Source organism: Camelus ferus, chromosome 7 (genome assembly GCF_009834535.1).
Source record: "Camelus ferus isolate YT-003-E chromosome 7, BCGSAC_Cfer_1.0, whole genome shotgun sequence".
NCBI classification, from domain to species: domain Eukaryota; kingdom Metazoa; phylum Chordata; class Mammalia; order Artiodactyla; family Camelidae; genus Camelus; species Camelus ferus.
The window spans coordinates 23,945,216-23,966,623 of NC_045702.1; the positions used below are offsets into that span (position 1 = coordinate 23,945,216).

At 33.6% G+C, this 21,408-nt stretch overlaps 1 protein-coding gene and 1 long non-coding RNA gene across 6 annotated transcripts in view; one reads left to right on the plus strand and one right to left on the minus strand.

The window, feature by feature from the left end:
* POT1 (protection of telomeres 1) overlaps positions 1 to 21,408 on the plus strand; it is a 77,147-nt gene that overhangs the window by 269 nt on the left and 55,470 nt on the right. For 2 of the 5 annotated variants that reach the window (XM_032483578.1, XM_006189153.3), the window contains exons 2-7: positions 606 to 744; positions 3,656 to 3,728; positions 7,081 to 7,172; positions 17,132 to 17,245; positions 18,021 to 18,068; positions 18,840 to 18,954. In XM_032483578.1, the coding sequence (XP_032339469.1) occupies positions 622 to 744; positions 3,656 to 3,728; positions 7,081 to 7,172; positions 17,132 to 17,245; positions 18,021 to 18,068; positions 18,840 to 18,954 (565 nt within the window). In that variant the 5' untranslated portion in view covers positions 606 to 621. Of the gene's footprint in view, positions 1 to 605; positions 745 to 3,655; positions 3,729 to 7,080; positions 7,173 to 17,131; positions 17,246 to 18,020; positions 18,069 to 18,839; positions 18,955 to 21,408 lie in introns of those variants that run through there. The other 3 variants (XM_032483579.1, XM_032483581.1, XM_032483582.1) reach the window with 3 other exon arrangements.
* Positions 3,818 to 19,597, minus strand: LOC116664859. The gene is made up of 4 exons (XR_004321351.1): positions 19,588 to 19,597; positions 12,810 to 12,812; positions 10,087 to 10,096; positions 3,818 to 3,926 (listed from the first exon to the last, which is right to left on the minus strand). It is a non-coding gene; the product is annotated as an uncharacterized LOC116664859 (long non-coding RNA).

Consider the following 21,408-nt stretch of genomic DNA (forward strand, 5'->3'; position numbering starts at 1 on the left):
AGTCCAGGTCCCCGCCTTAACGCCTCTCAGCTGGCTTGGAGAGGGTTGATGCGCACACACTAAAATTAATTAGCGACACTAGTGCGTGTCCCAGTCGAAAAGTTTTAGGAAAAAGATTGAATCTGCAATGCATAAGTTAAATAGGCGTTTCTTTCGGTTGCATAGGAGCTGGAGGGAGAAGGCAGCAGGTATGTTTTGGAGCAATAAGCGTTCGATGTATAATTTGCGTACAGTGTTAAAACTGCCAAAGGGATTAAAAAACAAAACCAAAACTTTTCAGCCCCCATTCCTTTCCCTACAATAGCTTGTACGTTTTAAAGCACAGTGATGAAGGAAATTATTAGTGCAGTTTTCACAGATCCTTAAAGTAACTTTTAGAGATACTTCTTTAAATACAAAACGACATAGAAAAGGGTTGGGTTTCAGTGTCTTAGGACAATGCTGTACTGATCCTTGTTATAAAGTTATGGAATAATCCACCCTTCCTCCCTCTCCCCCAACAATGATGAGTAACTAACTTAAAGGAAAAGCAAAACTAAATCAAAGAAGTTTAAAGCAAATTATTGATTACAATTTGGATAAAACACTGGTATTTTTGTTTTCAGCAGTAAGCTATCTGATATGCCACTTGAATTAATAAAAGAAGTCAGTGGAGTGCCTGAAGTTGATCTTTTAAGTAAATTTCGCAAAGTAGATTTCAGATCCCTACAGCCAGGTTGTGATTATAGCAAGACATATATCCAGGTAAGAATTCTCATAACTCAGAATTGTTGTCTTTTGTTTTTAGTAGTTGGATTATCATGTACCTTGATGTGGTTTTTCTTTGAATTTCTCTTGCTTGTGGGTACTTGAGCTTCTTGGTGCCACAAGTCAATGTTTTTCATCAAATTAGAGAAATTATTGGCTAATGTTGCTCGGATTTTTTTTCTTACTGTATTATTACTCTCTTATTCTGAATGTCAGTTACATGTATATTGGACTATTTGATACTGTCCTTCTGGTCTCTGAGGTACTGTTTCTTTTTCATTTCTTTTTTTTTTCCCCCTGGCTCAGAGCCATTTTCAAATTGTGGAATTTCTATTGAGCCAGCTTTAAGTTCACTGAACCTTTTTTTGGTCATATCCAATATTCTGTTACTCATATTTAGTTAATTTTTAATTCTATATATTTAAGTTTGAGACTAAATTAAGAATGATGCGAAGGAGGTAGAGGCCTTATATGTAAAACGGGTCTGATAGTTTACTTTCAAGACTCCCTACAGTTTATAAGAGCAGCCCCACTGCATTCTCCTTTGGGGTGAGGGTAAGGCTTCTGGAATGGTTATGAAAGACAAACTTGATTAATGCCTTCCTCCCACTATGCCTCCTGATGTCTAAGGAGTTCCTTTCCTCAGGTGCTGGGGGGGGGGGTCTCTCCCTAGGTACCTGAGGTTTTTTTCTCTCTTTGCATTGTTGTGAAATCAGCGTGTCCTAGTTCCAGTAACTAATTTCTCTTTTTTCAGTCATCCCAAACTCGTACCCATATCTTTCTTCCAGTTGGATCAGGTGCTTTGAGTTTAGTTTGATTAATCTAATTTAATTGGGTTGCAATTCTTTTGACGGCTTTGCATCTTGGTAGTGTGTAATTCTTTCTTGCTTTTTTGTATGCTCCACAGTTTGTGGATGTAAACAGTGCATCCTGTGAAGGGCAGTGGAAACTGAGGTCAGTAAGTTTTTATTCCTGGAAATATGCAGGCCTTTATGTTAGGCCTTTAAGCGTGGTGTTTTGAGTTAAGCCGGTCAGGAGTTGAGCTAGGCTGGGGATTTGTTATTGCTCTGGTTACTTCAATGTGGTATAGGTATTAAATTCCTTTGGAGTTAGTTTGTATTTAGGTTGGACAGAGGATTTTTCCCATTGTGTCCCCCACCTTTAGTTTTAGGTCTTTCCTTTGTGCTTCATCTCAGGTAAGGTTTCTTTCCCAGCTCTCGTACTTCTGTCCCACTGGTAGCCAAGGTTACTTTTTGCTAGACACTTGTTGGCCTTGTGATGAGTGGATGTTCCCTGTTGTGATTAAGCCTAAGTCTTGTCAGGTAGTGTGTCCCTGGGTCTTGAGGGGGAGGCCTTCCCACTGATGACGCCCCGTCCCTCACTGTAGGTCTGGTCCTTGCACCTGTGTACCTATTCTGCCTGTCCTTAGAAGGGGTAGAAGGTATTGTTTCTGTCTTCCCCTTTCAGCTGTAATCGGCTTTCACCAAAGTGCTAAGGTTCAGAAGTTTCTTGCCCTTCTGCCAACAGTTGAAGGACTGTTCTGAAAGAAAGATGGGGAGGAAAGCTCCAGGCGAGGTTTCCCGCCTTTCGTGTAGTAACTGCCACCACCATTGCCCCTACTGGCCTGGACTTGCAGGTTTGTGGAGGAGAGCTTGCAAGTGGGTGTGAATTCCCCTTGTGTTTGCAGCTCCCAGAGACTCCGTTATCTTTTAGCCCATACTTGGCCTTTAATAACTCATTAAGGATGTTAGATGAATTTTTCTTACTGATATCAAGCAGCATTTGCCCTTTACCACAGATAAGCAGGTGCTTACTGCCCTTCTCTAGTTAGTGATCTTTTCTTTCCTTAGATTTCTGGTTAATTGGTTGCTATGTGAACTCAACTCACTTGCCTCCCATCTCTCACTGGAGGTACTGATTTCTGGTTAGTTGGATGCCTTCTGACTTCAACTCTCTGGTGGGTCAAGAAAAATTTTGAAATGTGCACATTCTCCAACTTTTTGTTCTCTCCAGTTTACTGCCTCCTAGTTGAAACTATTTACCTTTATTTTTGACTGAGTCATTATGCACTGCTGATAATCAGATTTTTTTTCCTCTGATTCCTTTCTTATAAATAAAATTGATACATGAACATAGCTGTTGTATTTTTGTTGGCTATATCAAAGTTATTGGTGTGGAGATACGTGTTATAGGATCTATTTTTAAAATTTATTGAATAAAGAAATTATGTTTCTATGTGGAAGTTTTCAGAGTCCCATAATGTATTTATTCATAGGATTTAAACTTTAAAGCCAGAAGAAATTGTAGAATCTATCCAGATTGAATCCTTAGTTTTATCTGAGGCTCTGATTAAATAACTTTTTTTAAGCTTAAAAAAAGTTACTTAATCAGAGCCTCAGATAAAACTAAGTTACAGAAGCTAAGTCACAGAGCTGAGTTACAGAAGCATAACAAGGGCTTAACTATACATGTGCCTTAGTCCATTGATTAGTCCACAGTCCTTATTTATGAGATTATTGTTTTGTACTTTTAAACTTTTAATACGTTTTAATTTCTTCTTGGCAAACTCTTCATTTTTTTTCTTTAGTAGAGAACAGTATTACAGGTTAAAATGAACCAGAAGTTTAGCTAGTTCATCTTTATCTGTAAAATGAAGAGTTGATAATATTTAATAAGATAGTTTAAGAAATTAAATTATGAACCTAGAATATTTTTAGGTCCTCTGGTTTTTCTCTAGAAAAATCACTTTCATCATGCCTTAAAAATAATGACTTGGACACTTAGACATCGTACTTTGATTTCTTGAAAGATAAAAGTCTTGCTTTAAAAATTATTCTAATTTTTACTTATATCTTGGTGTTATGCTCTCTTTTGGCTTTTCTGTGTAACTATTTTTCTATTATTTCAGGGAAAACTTTCATATATCTCTTCTTTAACTTATGGTGGAAACAGAGCAGCTGCCTTGAAGATTGGACTGCAAGGTATATGAGAGAACCATTTCTGCTTAACTTTTTGCTTGTAATCTAGAAATGAGTAACTTCATGTATGTCTACATAATACACATAAGCACAAAAATGATTTCTAATGAATAATACATGCATGCTAGTATAAAAATCTGTAGAATGAAAAGTTACTCTTTTCCTCTCAAAAATTTTTCTCCAAAGTCCATCCTTCCCCCTCTCATTGCCTCTGTTTTACTTCAGATTCCTTTAACATCCTATCTAGATTATTACAATAGCTAACTCATCCTATTACTTCTAGTTTCACTAATGTGACTCAAATGGTTTAGCAGACGTTTAAAATGCTACTTTCAGCATGTTATTTATTACCTAGGTGTAGTTGCATGAGATAATTCCTTCTCCCTAGTAACCCTAAAGTAATCCTAAGATAGGGAGAGCAACCATGGAATACTTGGGGGCCAAAGTAGATCTCATCAGAAGCCTGAAATTAGTTGAACGAATGAAGAGTGGTCTATGGCAGTGAATGGGAAACAAACTGAACTACAACATTTCTACAACGATTGAAAATCAGCTATATATCAGACACAGTTCTAGGTACAGCAGCAACCAAAACAAAGTTCTTACCTTCCTGGAGTTCACATTGTACGGGAGTAAATAAATTCAAATAATCACAAAAAGTAATAATTGATCAAAATGTGATTTGAAGAAAAAATAGAGCAGGATAAGATGGTATGCTTGGTATATTATCCTTTTTATATATTCGTAGGTTTGACTTGCTAATATTTTGTTAAGGATTTTTTCATCTAAATCTATGAAAAATATGATCAGAATCTGTCTTATAGTGATTTTGACTGGTTTTGATATGAGGGTAATGCTGTCCTCAGAGGAGAGTTGTTTATAATTCCTCTTCTATTTTCTGGAAGAATTTATCTAGAATTGTTGTTTCTTCCTTAGATGTTTGTGGAATTCACTAGTAAAACCAACTGTGCCTGGAGTTTTCTTTATGGGAAAGCTCTAACTCTAAGTTCAATGTCTTTAATTGATAAAGGGCTATTCAGATTATCTTTTTTTCTTGAGTAAGCATTGGTAGTTTGTGTTTCTAAGGGAATTTATGTGTTTCATCTTGGTTGTCAAATATATTGGCATAAAGGCATTCATAATACACTTTTTATATGCTTCTGATGTTAATAGGATCTGTAGTGATATCCCATTTAGTGGATTAGATAATTTGGTAACCTCTCTCTCTGTTACTTTTTCCTAATCATTTTGGCTAGAGATGTATTTTATTGATCTTTAAGGTCAGATTTTCTTTTCATTAATTTTTCTGTATTTTTCAGTTTTCAATAACATTTTCTTCTCTGTTAATCTGCTGTTAAGTCCAGTCAGAGTACAGTTAACTTCTAATATTATATTTTTCAACTCTGAAAGTTCATCTTGAATTTTTTCATATCTACCAGTTCTCTTCATCTGTTTTCTTCTTTCTTGAACATGTACTTTCAATAGCTCTTTTAAAAGCCTCTCTGGTAATCCTATTATCTCTGACATTTCTGGGTTCTTTTCTATAGATTCCCTGCTGCTGTCACCCACACACGTGTTTTTTCTTTCTACATGGTTTACAATTTTTTACTGTGTGCTAGACATTTAGAATTTTATATTATCAAATGTTGGATTTGCCTTTCTTTAAATATTATTTGTCTTTATCTTGGGATACTATCAATTTTCTTGGAATCAGTTTGATTAGCTTTGTTAGTGTGGGTCTAGAGCAGCCTTTATTTTGGGGCTGATTTGGCCTCATCACCAAGGAAATACCTTTATGACGATTTGACTATGGGCTTAGTGTATGAGGATTCCACTCTGGCTGATTGGAACCAGAATAATTCCCAGCCCTGTGTGAGTCTCAGAATTGTGCTGTCTTTTCCTTTCAAATGGTTCTTCCCCTTCCTGGGCTACTTTTCTCCCATGCATTTGGAGATCAGTGCTCAACCAAAGACCCGAAGGCACCCATCTCCAGAGCACTCTGTCTGTGCTGCTCCCTTCCCTTTCAGCGCTCTGTCCTGCAAACTCTCGCCACCTGGCTGTCCTCAAATCTGAACTCTTCTGAGTTCAGTGAGGCGACTGGGCTTCCTTTGGAGTTCACCTCCGCTTTCTGTATTCTGGAAACTCTCCAGGAAATGAGCTAGGGCTGTTGCTTAGTTTTCCTTCTCAAAGAGATCACTTTCTTGCACTTCCTGTTGTCTAATGTTTGAAAACAATTGTTTCCTATTTTTTTTTCTTCATTTTCTAGTTGCTTTAAGGCTGGAGAGTAAAATCCAGTCCGTGTTACTCCCTATCATGGCCAGAAATAGACATCTGATAGGTCATTTAAGATATTAAAGAAGTATGTTATATTTTAATTAGAAGCCACTGTATTTTTGTTTGGTTTTGAGGAACATTAATGTTTCAGGTTTTTTTATATACTTGTTTTGAGGAGTTGGATGAAAGAGGTAAGTGAAAAGAGGCAATAGGCAGATGTGTGGTAGTTGTTTCTTTGCTGGTGATAGAAGAGCAGATTCGAGGGTTGTAAGTTACACAAAGAAGACTGCAAGTTTTGGAAGGATTTTTCATGTACTTCACAGATGCATGAAAAATCTGATGTGATGGCAGTTTCTTAGAGTAGCTGAATGTTTGAAAGCTGGTAAGAATAAAACCTCCCTCAGATGATACAATAATTGATGGCCTTAGTTCAGCATTTGGTTCTAGGACGTGACCTCTGGGGAATGAAGATAATGGAGATTCTCTGCCAAAGCTTGGAATATCCAAATTAGCTTCCTTGTAGGATATTCATTTCTCATTTTCCAAGTAATTTTCAACATTAAAATCACAGATCACTCAGTCTTTACACACGCATTGCTCTTTTACTCTTCAGTATAGGGATGTTGGAGGAAAAGAACACACTGGTCTGGATTAAAAGTTAATATACTGGTAATTGTATGTTACTAGAAGTTCAGTAAAAATGAAATATTTGCAGAGCGATACACTATAAAAATCGACTAACTGTATCTTACTCAATTTCTTTTGATTATAAACATGGGAAAATAAATTGAAAGTGATCATCATGTGGTGTTAATGTGGTATTTATAGAAATTTATAAAAAATATTCTATTTGAAACTTGTCATAATTTTGGTTTTAATGCCTAGTAGCATTCTGTATAATGTTGTTTGCAATACTTAAGGTATTAGCGTGAACTAAAAGTGAATTATAAGCATTTTAATTACTCTTCATAATTACATTTTTTAGTAACTGTAGTTTTTAGAATTTAGTTGTCATCAGGTTTCCTGTGTCTAAAACTTTTGTATCTAAAGCATTTTTCTCTGTGTGTGTGTTTCTCTGTAGAACAAGAAAATTCAAATTCAGAGGTCAACACCATCAATGTATTATTTTTTGGAAAATTAGCAAAGGACTGTGCTAAAGTTTTCTATAAAGGGGTAAAATGTTTTTATATTACTTTATTATCTTAGAAATAGATTTAGACTTATCAATGGTATTATATCTATCCTATAGACCATTTTTTAGAGATTCTTTATATATTTGCAGGTGTATGAAAAATGATAATTAAAAAAGCAAATCTTTAAAATTGCGACACTCCTAAAAGGTCAATAAAACTTATATTGACATAAAAAGGAACAATTTTTCCTATCACTTAATTTTAATTATCAGTATTCAATAGAATGTCTTAAAGATGTGTACATTTTCTCCTCAATTAAAAAATAATTCTTGTAACTAAAAAATAATGTGAACTATAACTCTCTAGGTTTATGATATTTTCTATAATTATTTTAAAAATAAATGTCCACTAAATCCTCAACAAATTAATGCCTGCTAAATCCCCAACCAAACCAAACCAGCAGCATATTAAAAGGAGTAAACACCATGACCAAAGGGGATTTATCCCGGAAATGAACTTGGGATCAACAGAAGAAAATCAGTTATTGTAATACATCACATTAATAGAGCAGGGAAAAACACACAAATGATCTCATCTTAATTGATGCAGAAAAGGCATTTGAAAAATTCTACACACTTTCATAATCAAAACAATCAGAAAACTAGGAATACAAGGGAACATCCTCAATATAATAAAGATCACTTATGAAAAGCCCACAGCTAACATCATACTCAGTGGTGAAAAACTGAAAGTTTTCCTCCTAAGATCAGGGACAAGCAAGGATGCTTGCTTTCACCCCTGCTGTTCAACATTGTACTGGAACTTCTAGCCAGAGCAATTAAATAAAAAAGAAATAAAAGACATCTAAATTGTAAAAGAAGAAGTGAAACTATCTCTTTTCTCAGATGACATGATCCTATGTATAGAAAATCTTGAAAGAATCTGAAAGAAAGCTACTAGAGCTAATATGTGAATTTAGTAATCTTGCAGGGTGCAAGATCAACACACCAAAATCAGTTGTGTTTATATATGCCTACAGTGAACAGTCTGGAAAAGAAATCATGTGAACAATTCCACGTAGGCTAGCATCTAAAGGAAGAACATACCTGGGAATAAATTTAACCAATGAAGTGAAAGACTATACATCAAAAGCCAAAAAACATTGCTTAAAGAAATTACATGACACCTAAATAAATGGAAAACATACATGTTCTAGGAAGCTAAGTATTTTTAAGCTGTCAGTACTACTCAAAGTAACCTATAGAGTCAATGGAATCCCAGTCAAAATTCCAACAACTTTTTTTGCATAAATAGGTCTATCCTCAAACTCATGGAGTTTTGAGGGCCCTGAATAGCAAAACAATCTAGAAAAAGAATAACAAGGTTATGCTTCATGATTTCAAAACTTACTACAGAGATATTGTAGTAAACAGTGTGGAAATGGCATAAGGATAGACATACATATGCGCCAGTGGAATAGAATAAAGGGTCAAGAAATAAGCCCGTATGTCTATGGGTAGTTGATTTTTGGCAAGGGTACTAAGTCCACTCAGTGTAAAATGATACAGCCACTGTTGAAAACAGTATGGCAGTTCTTCAAAAAGCTCAGCATAGATATACAGTATGATCCAGCAATTACACTACTAGGTATGTACCCAAAAGAATTGAAAATACGGACTTAAACAGATATTTGTATGCCGGTGTTCACTGCAGCATTATTCAGAATGCCCAAAAGGTGGAAACAACCCAAGAGCATCAGTAGATGAATGGATAAACAGTGTAGTGTGTATGTACAATGAAATATTATTAAGCCATAAAAAGGAAAGAAGTTCTGATACGTGCTACATCATGGATAAACCTTGAAAATATTAATGCTAAGTGAAATAAACCAAACACAAAAGGACAACCATTGTATGATTCCGCTTACATGAAAATGTGTAATTGGCAAATTCACAGAGACAGAAAGGTTAGAGTTTACTAGGGGCTGTGTTTGGAAATAGTGGTGATGGATGTATAGCATTGTGATTGTAATTAGTGCCAGTGAGATGTACACTTTAAAATAGTTAAAACAGCAGGTTTTATGTTATTTATATTTTGTCTCATTAAAAACAAAAGTCTTCTGTGTGAGACTAAGGCAACACAGATACGTAACAGAAAATAAGACTCCTTTTTGATCTAAATCCTCTAGAGTTTCACTGTCCAGTAGAGCTATGCTATGATGGAAACGTTCTGTATCTGTGTTGTCAGTATAGTAGCCACTAGTTATATTTAGCCAGTAATCACTTAAAATGTGGCTACTACAAATGAGGAACTGAATTTTAAACTTTATATTGTTTTAATTGATTTAAATTTAAATAGCCACCTGTGGCTAATTGTACTGTATTGGGCTAACACATCTCCAGAAGAATTAACCACTATTTGATGTAAAATCTTACAGATTTTTTTCTGCATGTGTAGTAAAATGATTTAGAGTTAATTTTCTTTAAGAACCACATGATATCTTTGATGTTAACTGTAGATCCTCTAGATATGTGCAAAACCAGATATGGCAATTAAACTAATATCGAACCATATAGCTATTAAACATACTGTTGAGTCATTGATAAGTCTCCGAATAAATTGTTTAAAGTTAGACTGTGTTTTGAAAATGATACCGTGGGAATATGATATATGGTTTCAATCTTTTTTGATTTATGGTTGTTACTAACAAGTAAATGACATGGGAAAATACAAGTTTCTGCAAAACCATGCCATCAAATGAGATTGTACTGTGTCTCTTTTTTCATTTACCTTCATTTAGGTTCAGTAAACATTTATTAAGGGCTGACATTTTGCTTGACACTGTGCTAGGCTCTGGAGAAGCGAAAACGAGTAGGACACAGTACTTGACGTTATGGAGCCCACTGTCTCTAGTCTAATGGAAAATCATTCAATGGCAGTGACTGTAATAGAACTGGAATAGCGCTCTCAGTAAACTGACTCGGCCTGGAGGATTTAGGGGAAAACATCGAACAGTAGGCACTTGGTTTTATAGTGGAACATTTTGTTTGTTAGGCTTCAAACTTTTTATTATGAAAAACTTCAAACATAATATGTATATCAAGTGGTGAGAATTACATAGTGAATGTCCATATACCCATCATCTAACTTCAGCAGTTATCAATACATAGGCTCTTATTTCATTTCTTTCATCTAATAATTTTACTGCTGTAAATTATAGGGAAATATGAGGAATTCTGTAATTTAAACCATAAAAATTTAAGTATTTGAAAAAAGCATCCTAAAATTATATACATATATATATATATGTATATGTGTATACACAAATGAATACATACCATGGTACCATTATACTATTGAAGTATTAGCATCAGTTTTTATAAATCATGAAATATCAATTTATTCATGTATATATACACACGTCTGTGTATGTATCTGTCTTGCTGTCTGTTTATATATACACATAAACACAATTTCATTATTATGCCTTAAATAATTTAACAGTAATTCCTTCATATAACCAAATATCAAGCCAGTGTTTCAGTTTTCCTGATTACCTCATAAATTATTTTTCAGTTATTTTCTTCTGTTGGGAAGAGACTAAGGTGGGGAAATCAGCGTGGAGAACTTAACAGTAATTCAGAAGCTACCCTGGATGTATTAAGACCAGAACTAAAGCATTGATTGAACTGACAAAGAATTGATAAGTTGTGTGTTTGTAGGTTGCAGAAAAGTAGGTTTCAGTGTTTGAGACGGTATTTACCATGTAAGTCTGTAAGAACATTTGCTCCTTGAGTTCTGAAATTGAATTTTAAAAATTCCTATTCTGAGCCAGGGCCTGTTTCTAGGCACAGGTGATCCAAATAGACAAAGTTCTTGTCTTAATACACTTTACTTTCTAGTGGCAAAAATCAGACAATAAACAAATAAATACCTAGTTTTTCGAGTGGCAAACAGTGCTGTGGAGAAAGTAAAACAGTGGAAGAGAGAGAAGGTGTGAGGAGAAAAAGGGGAGGAAAGATGTTTTTCTGTGGTGGTGAAGGAGCAGAGACTTGACAGAAATGAAGAAGTGATCCTTCAGATACTTGGAGGAAGAGTGTTCTAGGCCAGTGTTCTAGCAGTTACAAAGGCTCTGAAGTATGAGGTCATGTTCCAGACACAGCAGTGTCTAAATCCTAGCAGAGATGACCTGGAACAAAAACCCTTGACTCCATTCAACCTTTAAAATAAAAAAATCTTTAAAGATTAAAGAAAAATTTCTTTAATCTGAAGATTAAAAGAGTAACTAACTAAAGTTAATTATTTAAAAAAATCTTAAGATGGAAATAATAATACCTACCTTTCTGGATTGTTGTCAGGATTAGAGATAAAATATATTTGCCACTGGCACTTACCAGGAACTCTGTACATGGCAACTATTATTGTTGTTACTCTATTATCATCTCACTGTAACTAGAGATGGCCCCAGTCGGGGAGAGCAGGAGAGGGGAAGGACTTCTGAACCTGAGCTCAGGAATTTGGCTTCTGGTTCCTGCTTTTCCACTAGATGACTATTAGATTTTGAGTAACCATTGACTATCTGCAGATCTGAATTGAACCAAGTATAAAGTGAGGGCATTGGATTAGCTGAGAATTCTGAATAGTTCTGGCTTAGTATATTTTCAAAAATTGTGATCATTTATAAATAATTCAGTGGAGAATTATTGAGAAATGGTGCTAATTTTTGCAGAACCTGTGTCTGTGGAGACTAAAGACCCATTCCAAGGAAACTATCAGAGCAGCTACTTCTTTTTTTCTTGTATAGGAATTTGGGGACTACATTGCCAAACTCAGGTTTTGTCTCTTGCGAAAGTTTCTGTGAAGAGGTGATAAATCGGTTAATTTTTTTCTAATTTATATTTTGAACAAATAAATGAATTAGTGTAGTGATTTTTTTTTCTCTCTGAAAAATTATTAAATCAGCATTACATCTTAAAATCTTACTTTAGAATTTGAGGAAATAAGAGAACTGCCGTGCAATTCATGTCCTAAAACTCCTAGGACAGTTCATTAGAATGTTTCTCTCAGAATGATAACTAGGGTGATTTTCGATGCAATTTAAAATTTTTTGATTGAGGTATAATTTGCGTATGGTTGGTATGACGCTGTGGAGTTCTAGAGGCAAATATACTAAACAAGTATTATCTGACAGAAAAGAGACTAGGAAATAAAGTATATAAAGCATGTATACACACACATACACAATCATACCTTTAATTAGGTATTCATTAAAATAGAATAGAACTATACATCTAATTACTACTTGTCAGATAACAGGATGTTAATAATGGTAAGTCAAGGGGTTTCTCCTTTAAAAATGTTGAGAAGACTGAAGTCACAGTTTACTGTAAATTCTTTCTGGGTTTAAATCCACAAATGTTGATCATTGGGGAGGTCTAATATTATTAGGCTATTTATTTTAGAGTTCATAGTATTAAGTTTAAAGATTGTTGCAAGTCAAAGGTAAAATTTTTTGCATAAAAGAGTGAATTTTCTAATCTAGTTCTTACATGTTCTTCTTTATCACTTGTTCCCTTAAGATTAGTTCTGTATTTGAATACAACAAAAAACCCCAGACAGTTTTGCTTTGGTAAATTAATGATACATTTTTCAGGAATACAAATGCTTTAACTGAAACTCGCTCCATATGAGGCATTTTTTTCAGTTTTACCTTTCATTTAGAAAGAGTTTTAACATTTAATATGTAGATATAAAATAAGAAATACTTTCCCAAAGAATTTTGGAAGTTTTTTTTTAATTTTATCACAGAACTGTCAAAAGTATAGACTTTTTTAAATACATTTTTTTTTCCCCATCCCTGTAAGATTTAGTTCTGAAAAAGAAGGTAGAGCAGTAGCTGTCAGTGGAAGTCAGGAGATCCGATTCTTGTCTTGGTCTACAACTAATTATCTGCATGTGACCTTAGGCTGTTCATTTAGCCTCACTGGCCCTTATTTTCTTATCTGAAAAACGAAGGTGTTAGATTTCATGATCTCTAAGGTCCTTTTCAGTTATAAAATGCTAAGATTCTATGAAGTAAGTTTTGTAGTAGTTGTACAGTTTAAGATGTAATGAAGATACATTTTATATATGTGTGTGTGTGTGTGTGTGTGTGTATTCATATATTTAGTTATTCTTTGAGTTGTCCAAACACTTGTTGAATATTTTTTGTCTTCTGTACTTGACGTCAGACATCTTAACTGATTAAGACAGGTATGCACCTTGCCATCATGGAATAGTGTGGAGTGGAGAAGAATGGAATTAAACAACTGTTATTTAATTAGTTATTTTATCCAATTGTAGTATGTACTAAGATTGAGTAGCAGAGTGAGAGAAGTAGCAGAAAGAACGAGCACAGGAGTCCTGGGAGAGCAGATCAGTAAGAGAGAACAGCATTTACAGAGGTCCTGAGTGAGGATCCTTGGAAAGCTGAAGAATTAAGGGAAGGCACAATTCCAGAGTGAGTCACACAAAATATGGTTGGTGAGCTGGGTAGGCATCAGATCATAAAATGGTTTGTTGACCATTTAAAGATTTTGATTTTTATGCTAATATTACGTAATTACGTCCTTGGTGTTAACATGGTCCAAGAGATGCTAATACCTATGAAATGCATTTTTTTATATTAGAAAAGCATTTTCTGTCAATCACTGCACTGTCATGACATCAGGTCTGTAGCTTTTCCCTGTACCCTTTCACTCTGTAACAGTGTTTTAAGATATGATAACCTAATGGTATTTTCAAGGTCAGGGTAGTAAAAATTACTTAATGTTTGTTAAAGCCAGAAAAGTTTTTCTTTTTGGATTATCAGTTTCATATTTTCTTTGCCCTTTTCCTGCTTATTAAGTGTAATGACTGGAGAATTTTTAATAGTTTATCCATTAAAAATTAGCAAATGAATACACTAATTTTGTGGTTTACATTTTTGTTACCTGTTGATTTACTTCCTATATCACCACTGGTTGTGTTAGCATGTAAAAACCATTTGTTTAAATGCAAGTAAGTTGTTGGATTTTTTTTTCCTTGTAATTGTTCATTTTTAAAGAACACATGTTAAAAAGACCTGTACTGATTTCATTCATTTTCTCTGAGTCTGGTTTGCGGTAGAAATATTCCTATTGGCTAAATTAATTGTTTAATGATGAGGATTCACTCTTTCTAAGGCACTGTGACACAAAAAGGAAGTGACCCCTTTACTGGTATGTGAGAATCCTGAGTTAGTTCAAAGATTTCAGTCATACCAAGTGTGTTTTAACTCAAGACATTCATGCGAAGATAGTGATTAAAGCCTTATCATTTTTAGTAACCTGGTTATGATTCTCGGGCTGGTTCCTTAATACTATTTTCGTCAGATTGAGAGATGCCTACTCTGGTATGTCAGAATGCTGCACTCTTCCCACTGACCTGTGTCATTCCCATTCTTGTTTGAATGGCTTCAGTATGCTCTTCTCAGAAACTTAGAACAATGCATATTAAATCTCATTCTCAACTCAATCTAATGAATGTTTATACAAACTAGTACAGCCTATTGTATATTTATCTTTCTTATTCTCTGTATTTGAATTAATTTGAAAGCCAGTATGATTAACAAATTCATGGGAATGAGTCTAAGAGCCATTTAGTTTTTCCTCTCTTTTATTTAGATCTGTACTTCAGTTTTTACCAATGTTAATTAATTTATTCAACATATGTTTGTTGATCTCTGGTTATGAACAGAAGCCTCCACCAGTCACTTGTAGGGGTTTTTCAGGTAGATAAGACATTCTTAGTCCCAATAATTTTATAGAGTTTTCAGGGCAGTAAAAAGACTAAGAAAAGTTTACAAGTATACATACAACATGAAAAATATTGAAATGCTGACTAGGAAAGTTCAGCAGAAGGAAGAATTATTCCTTCTTCCTTCTTTGGGGTACAATCTAATGGAGACCTCACAGGGAAGAAGCATGTACAGCCCAGATTTCAAAAGATAGGATCAGATAGGTGCAGAAGAGAAAAATGCTATTTATAATTAGTGGGGGCTCAGAATACGCAAAAAATATCTGTGGAAAAGCACTGGGCATACAAGAATCTGATTTGTATAATATTGAATGGAAGTATATGGAGATAAAACAGGCAAGGTCCCATGAGATCACTGAGGGTCTTCAGTGCAATTTATATGTGTATATTCAAATGTAAATTCATGTTTATAAATAAATGTTATTTTTCTTTTCTTAAAATGTGTTTTTGGTTGTTATTTCCGTGTTTTCAAATGTATGCTAGAGGAAGAGTTGTAACTTTTTAACTGAGTTGTGTTGCTAATGTTAAAATAGAATAGTTTTTTTTTTTTCATTTTGATGTAAGTACTGATATCCTGCTTGTAATGATTTATTCTTTCTCCATCATGAAAGAAATACTATTCTTTAAAAGTTCAGATTATACAGAAAAATAGAAAAATGTGCATCCCTACCACTGACACTTGCATTTAGTGTATTTATTTCGGTATAATATTTATGTTTAAGACATTTTTAAGTGAAATAGAAAATAACATGAGATAGGTTATTTTTTGTACTTTGAAGAGACTTTGGAACTGACAAACCAATGACTTCTCTACTTCTGTTTATCTTCCTATGTTAGTTTGACTAAACAACTTTAAATCTTTGACTAAGATCATAAATTTTCATTTAAATCAGAATATACTGGTCTAAAGTAAATTGACAAAAATTGCATATTTTTCAGTTTTTAAAAGTAATTATTCCAGAAAAAATTTACTGTTTGTTTTATTCCCCTTTAAAACTGCCTAAAACATGGTAGAAACAGAAACTCTTCAGTGAGAAGGAAAATTTTATCCATTTAACTTTGAAGAATTGTGGTTATTTAGCATTAACAGCACATACACTATTGTGTTTGCAGTCTCACTTGCAGAAAATAAATGCAGAAATTAGCGGAGTTAAAGTATCTGGATAGGGCCAGAGATTTTAGAAAGGCATTTTATGATCCTTCCTTTGATTCATAGACAGTTTATGGAGAGCCTACTTTGTGCCAGGCCCTGTAAATACAAAGCAGAATAAGACATGACCCTTGTCTTCAGGATTCTCACAGCCTAGTTAATGGATCTAAATAGAGAATCCTAGGGATTGACACCACACCCTTGTGTGTGCAAAGCAAAAATCACTAATGGAGAAGACTTCCATTTGGTAGAGATTAAGATTATTGAAGGAAGCTGCCTAAAGCCCAGGAATCTCAGTGTATCTTAAGGTTTTGGTGTTATAATTAGAGGATATTTTTTATATATATATAAAACACGTATATAATGCAGCAAGACAAAACTCATTGAGTGTGGATGTTCCAGTATTTGAAAAAGAAGGAAAGGGAGATTTAAATAAAGAATGAGAGAGGCAGGAATAAATGGAGATTGGCTTCTTATTTCTGTTACAAATCTAAGTAGAAAGAAAACACCTTTGTTCTTTTTCGTATGCAAATGAAAATTTCTCATTTATGTCTCATACCCTGGATCTTTATGCACATTTATTAGCTTTGTAATGAGAATTTTTGCACTAATGACATGTCTTTCTCAATGTAGTCTTTCTGAGATTTAGTTTCGTTTAATTTCCATCCTGTTGAATCATCACTGCCTTTTCATTGTGTTTATCCATGCAGACTTATTCACATAAATTGAGATAAACATTGATTTTTGAAGTCCCACTAAAGAAATAAAAATTTCTAAGTGGTTTAGTTAGTGCGCTCCTGGTTTGCAAAGTGGGGCAGTGTACTTAACTGTGGTTACATTGCTGAGACCCTTTTACAGGAGGTGGTAGTTTCAATCTTATATTCAAAAAGCATTAAATAAGTTTAGGCTAACCAGTTTTTCATTTTATAGAAACGATATTTTCCTATTTTTAAACAGTAATAAAAATAAGGATCTATATGGCATTCAGACTTACAGGTATTTTGATGATTTAAAAATTTTTTTTTCCTATGTAGGACACCATTGCAGTGGCTGGATTTGTTGTTTTGACAGCATCTGCATCTACAAGCAGAGATAGTAAACATTGCTTATTTTTGAAAGCATCTGAAGACTTCAGATCAACTGTTTATGTAAGTATGTAACTTTTAGTCTCTAACCATATTGTGGTTTTAATGAGCTAAAGTGATGGAATCAAAGTAGTTCTGTAAATCAGCAGATAAACTCTTTGGTCTGACTGAATTATTTTAATTGAATATTTTAAGTTTAAAAAAATAGAAATCCTTTTCTTGCCTTTGTATTTAAAGTGAATCCAAGTAGAAGAGAAAGATCCTCTAAAGACAGTTGTTTGTTAAATTTTTAAACTTCACAGACACTCTTGATCTTATTCTTGGCAGTTATACCATCAGCCTCTTTTGATGGTCGGCTTGATTTTACCTTAAATTGATCAAAGGCCCCTCTTTAGATAAAACTGATTTCCTCCTATTTCATTCTTATGAAGGTGTCCATCCTCTTCCTCTCTTCACCACCCTCTCCCTCAATACTCCTTTGGAGACTACCTGTTTGGTCAAGGCTGTCAGGTAGAGAAGTAGAGTTGCCCACAGAGCAGCATCTGCCTGGTTTTTGGTTTTTTCTTTGTTTTGGGTGGTTTTTTGTTTTTTTTTTTTTTAGTCTATACAGGGTATTGGCCAGAAGTGATCCTATGATATTAAAATTAATGATTTAAACTGAAGCTTAGCTTAGACAACTTTGTATGTGTTACTCTTAATTTAATTTGTAAGCCATAACTTTATACTATTCTAGTGAATTTGATTATTATACAGTTAAGTGTATAGTTTTATACAATTAAAGCTCTATCATCACATTGGACATTATTTATATACAAATAAACCCTCTCTTTTTTTTCAGGTTTATGTTAAATGCGTCAGAGATTTTTCTACTGAATCAATGTCTTTGGTAAGATGATAGTCATTTTAATTTAGAAATGTACACTCCCCCACCCACATACACACATATATATGCATGTATATATTTGATCCACTTTGTAAGATTTCTGAGCAAGCCCTGACCCTATTGTGTTTGACCTGAGGGATCAGCTTCCTTGGAAAAAAATCAGTGAATTCATTCTGATGTGATTTTTAAATTTTTAACTCTTAGTATGATAGGTAACTTTATTTCCAATTGGGAGTGAAATGGGTGGGTGATGGGACCAGATGTCTGAACCCTTTTCAGGATTGTTTGACTAATATGCAGACATATCCTTGTAAATCACTTCCCCTCTGTTTTCCAAACGTATGTACAGTTATTTCAGAATTTTTTTCTTTTATTACCATTTTTAATGTCTTTATATCATTTACAATCAAAACCTAGGTTTATTTAGGTCTTAGTAAAAATCTTCATAGCAAAATAGAAAAAAAACCATATATATATGCCACAAGTTTTGAAGTGATATTAGTTAAGGTTAAAAACCAGGGTGAAAATCTCTTAAACTGTATTTTTAGAGTTGTTTACCTATTACACCATTTATAATCAAAGTTACTTATAAGAAAAGCTAGTTGGTTTATATAGTAACCTTTGTAAGCTGTGCATTTCCTTTTTTTCAGACAACCTCTTTTTAGACACTTAAAAGGAAAAGCTGCAGGTGGACTTTCTAACTTACATGTTTGATCATTACATGATTCTAAAGTCTAAATACTTAGTATTGATATATTCACTGTCTTTCTCTAGGTTCAAGCAACACATTATGTATATACACCCCTGAATCAACTCAAGAGTGGCATGATTGTCAATGTCTATGGTGTTGTGAAGTTCTTTAAGCCTCCATATCTAAGCAAAGGAACTGGTAAGTATTAAAATTGGTCAGGATTTTAATGGACTGAAACTGCTGTATTGGTTTCAGGAACACAGCTCCTTCAATACCCTGTCTTAGAAGCTCAATTCTGGTTTATAATTGCCAAACAATATTGATACAAATTTTTTGGCCATTTTTATTTACAAAATAAATATGAACATGGTTTTTAGGTTCTAAAGAAAAAATAAAAGAATGCTAAATAGCAACATGACAGCATATGAAAGTATAAAATAAGCTAGAAAAGGTAAATTTATAGACAAGTACGGAATACTGTAATAGCACAATGACATTATGTAGGTCATTGTAATTCTGGTATAGAAATTAAAAGACAAAAGTATAAAGCTATCTATAAACATACATTAGTGGGTACATAATATAAAAAGATATAAATTGTGATGTCAGTAACAAAGTATGTGTAGGGGGCAGCAAAAGTGTAGAGCTTTTGTATGTGATAGATGTTTATTTTTTATCAGCTTAAGATAGTTACAACTGTAAGGTGTTTTATGTAAACTTTGTGGTAATCAAAAAGACAGTACCTACAGGTGATACACAAAAGGAAATGAGAAAGGAGTCAGAATATGTCATGACAGAAAAAAAAAAAATCAGTGAAACACAAAGGAGGACTGTAAGGAAACATGGGACAAAAGAGCTACAAGACAGACAGGAAACAATTAAGAAAATGTCAATAATAAGTTCTTCCCTATTGGTAATTACTTTAAATGTAAAATGCTTAAACACCCCGGTCAAAGGACATAGTACTTGGGTTTTTTTAAAGATAATTAAGAAGGTATAACCTATATAATAATGTAAGCTTTTAAACAGACTAATGTGTAAAAGAATGAATCAAAAAACATGAATTTCAGTTTTCTGAGCGTTCATATAGTTAACAGACAACACACTTTGACCTTGGTTTAATTCAGTTCATCTAGATTTAACATGTATTACTCTTCTAATTTGAAACAACATCGTTTGTAAAAGGCATCATTGTTTTATCTGTCATTAAGAAAAGAAAAGCGATGCTTCACTGTTAATTGTAAGGTGTGAAAAATCTGAAACAGTGGTGGTGTTGATGAAATAGTCTTTACTACATGCCAGCTGCTGTGGCTCATGCTGGCAACACAAAAATGTTCTCCTTGAGTTAATATTTTTTCAAGATTTTATTTATTGAACTATACATATGCAATTTCATTGTGGCATAAGCTCAAAGTGTACTCTTTGGTGGGATGGTTAGAGGAAGAAGTCTTATTTTTATGTGGTCAGAAGACTTTGTTAATGTGTAAAGTCAAGACTTAGTTTATGTGAAAATGACCATGTGAAGACTGTTAAATCTAGAGATGAGACTAGTTTGAAACAGGTGGCACCTAAGTTAGAAGACGACAAAGGGATGTTTTATTGAAAAGCCCTGATTTCTGTTATTTTAGCAGGAATGGAAAAATTAAACAGTAAGTTTGAAGCAGAGAAATTTTTGTTTACATATAAATTTCTCAAATATTTTCATTCAACTTTACTTTGTTCCAAAGTCTACATTCCATACCATAGCATACCATTCAACATACATTTGCATACTTTCACCTTAATAGTTTCTTCTCAAGGTCTTATTTTTTTCCCCCAAATCTTTCATTGCCCATTCTGAGAATTGGCTATAAAGGTCTAATCACTGTGATCCTCTTCAATTTCAAGTGTTATCTGTCCTTTCATTGGCTTGCCACATTCAGGAATAAGCTACATTATTGATAATAATATCCATCTAACTTGGTGGAATATATAATTTTAAAGCTTTTTTGCACTTGATATGTTGCAAATTCTTATTGTTGAAAGTTTTCAGTAAATTAATCAGCAAATACACAATTTTCAAAAATAACGTAGAATGATAGTATTATAACATAAAATGATAGCTGTGTTTAAAACATTGATGACTCAATATTAGTTTTAAGTTGACATTAGACAGTGTAATCATTTTCTTCTGACAGTGTTATTAAATCATATATATAATGAAAGCATGGGGGAACTATAATAGTTATTATATATTCATATGCATCTTTATCAGATATGTTTAGTTAGATCCAGTTTCTTAATAAAAAATTCATGAGTGGTAATAAGCCAACTTTTATTACAAAGATAATGTTTCTCTATTTCTTCTGAGATACTAAATTAAAATGAATGTCATCAATTTAATCTGAGCGTATTCATTGAAACTCTAAAATATGTCTTAAGATAGAGCAAGATCTCTTTACTGCTAGCAAGATGGTAACATTTTAAAGCTATCTGTCTTATAATTTTAGTTACACTTAACGTTTTTATTTCTGTTGATAGAGCTCATCGTTTAGCATGCTGCAGGAGAGTCAGGCAAATAGCACTGATTTTTGTGTTCAGGAAAAGATCAATTTCATTAGTATTACCTCTAAGAAGCACTGGAACAAATGTACAGGAGCAATCCACAGCTGT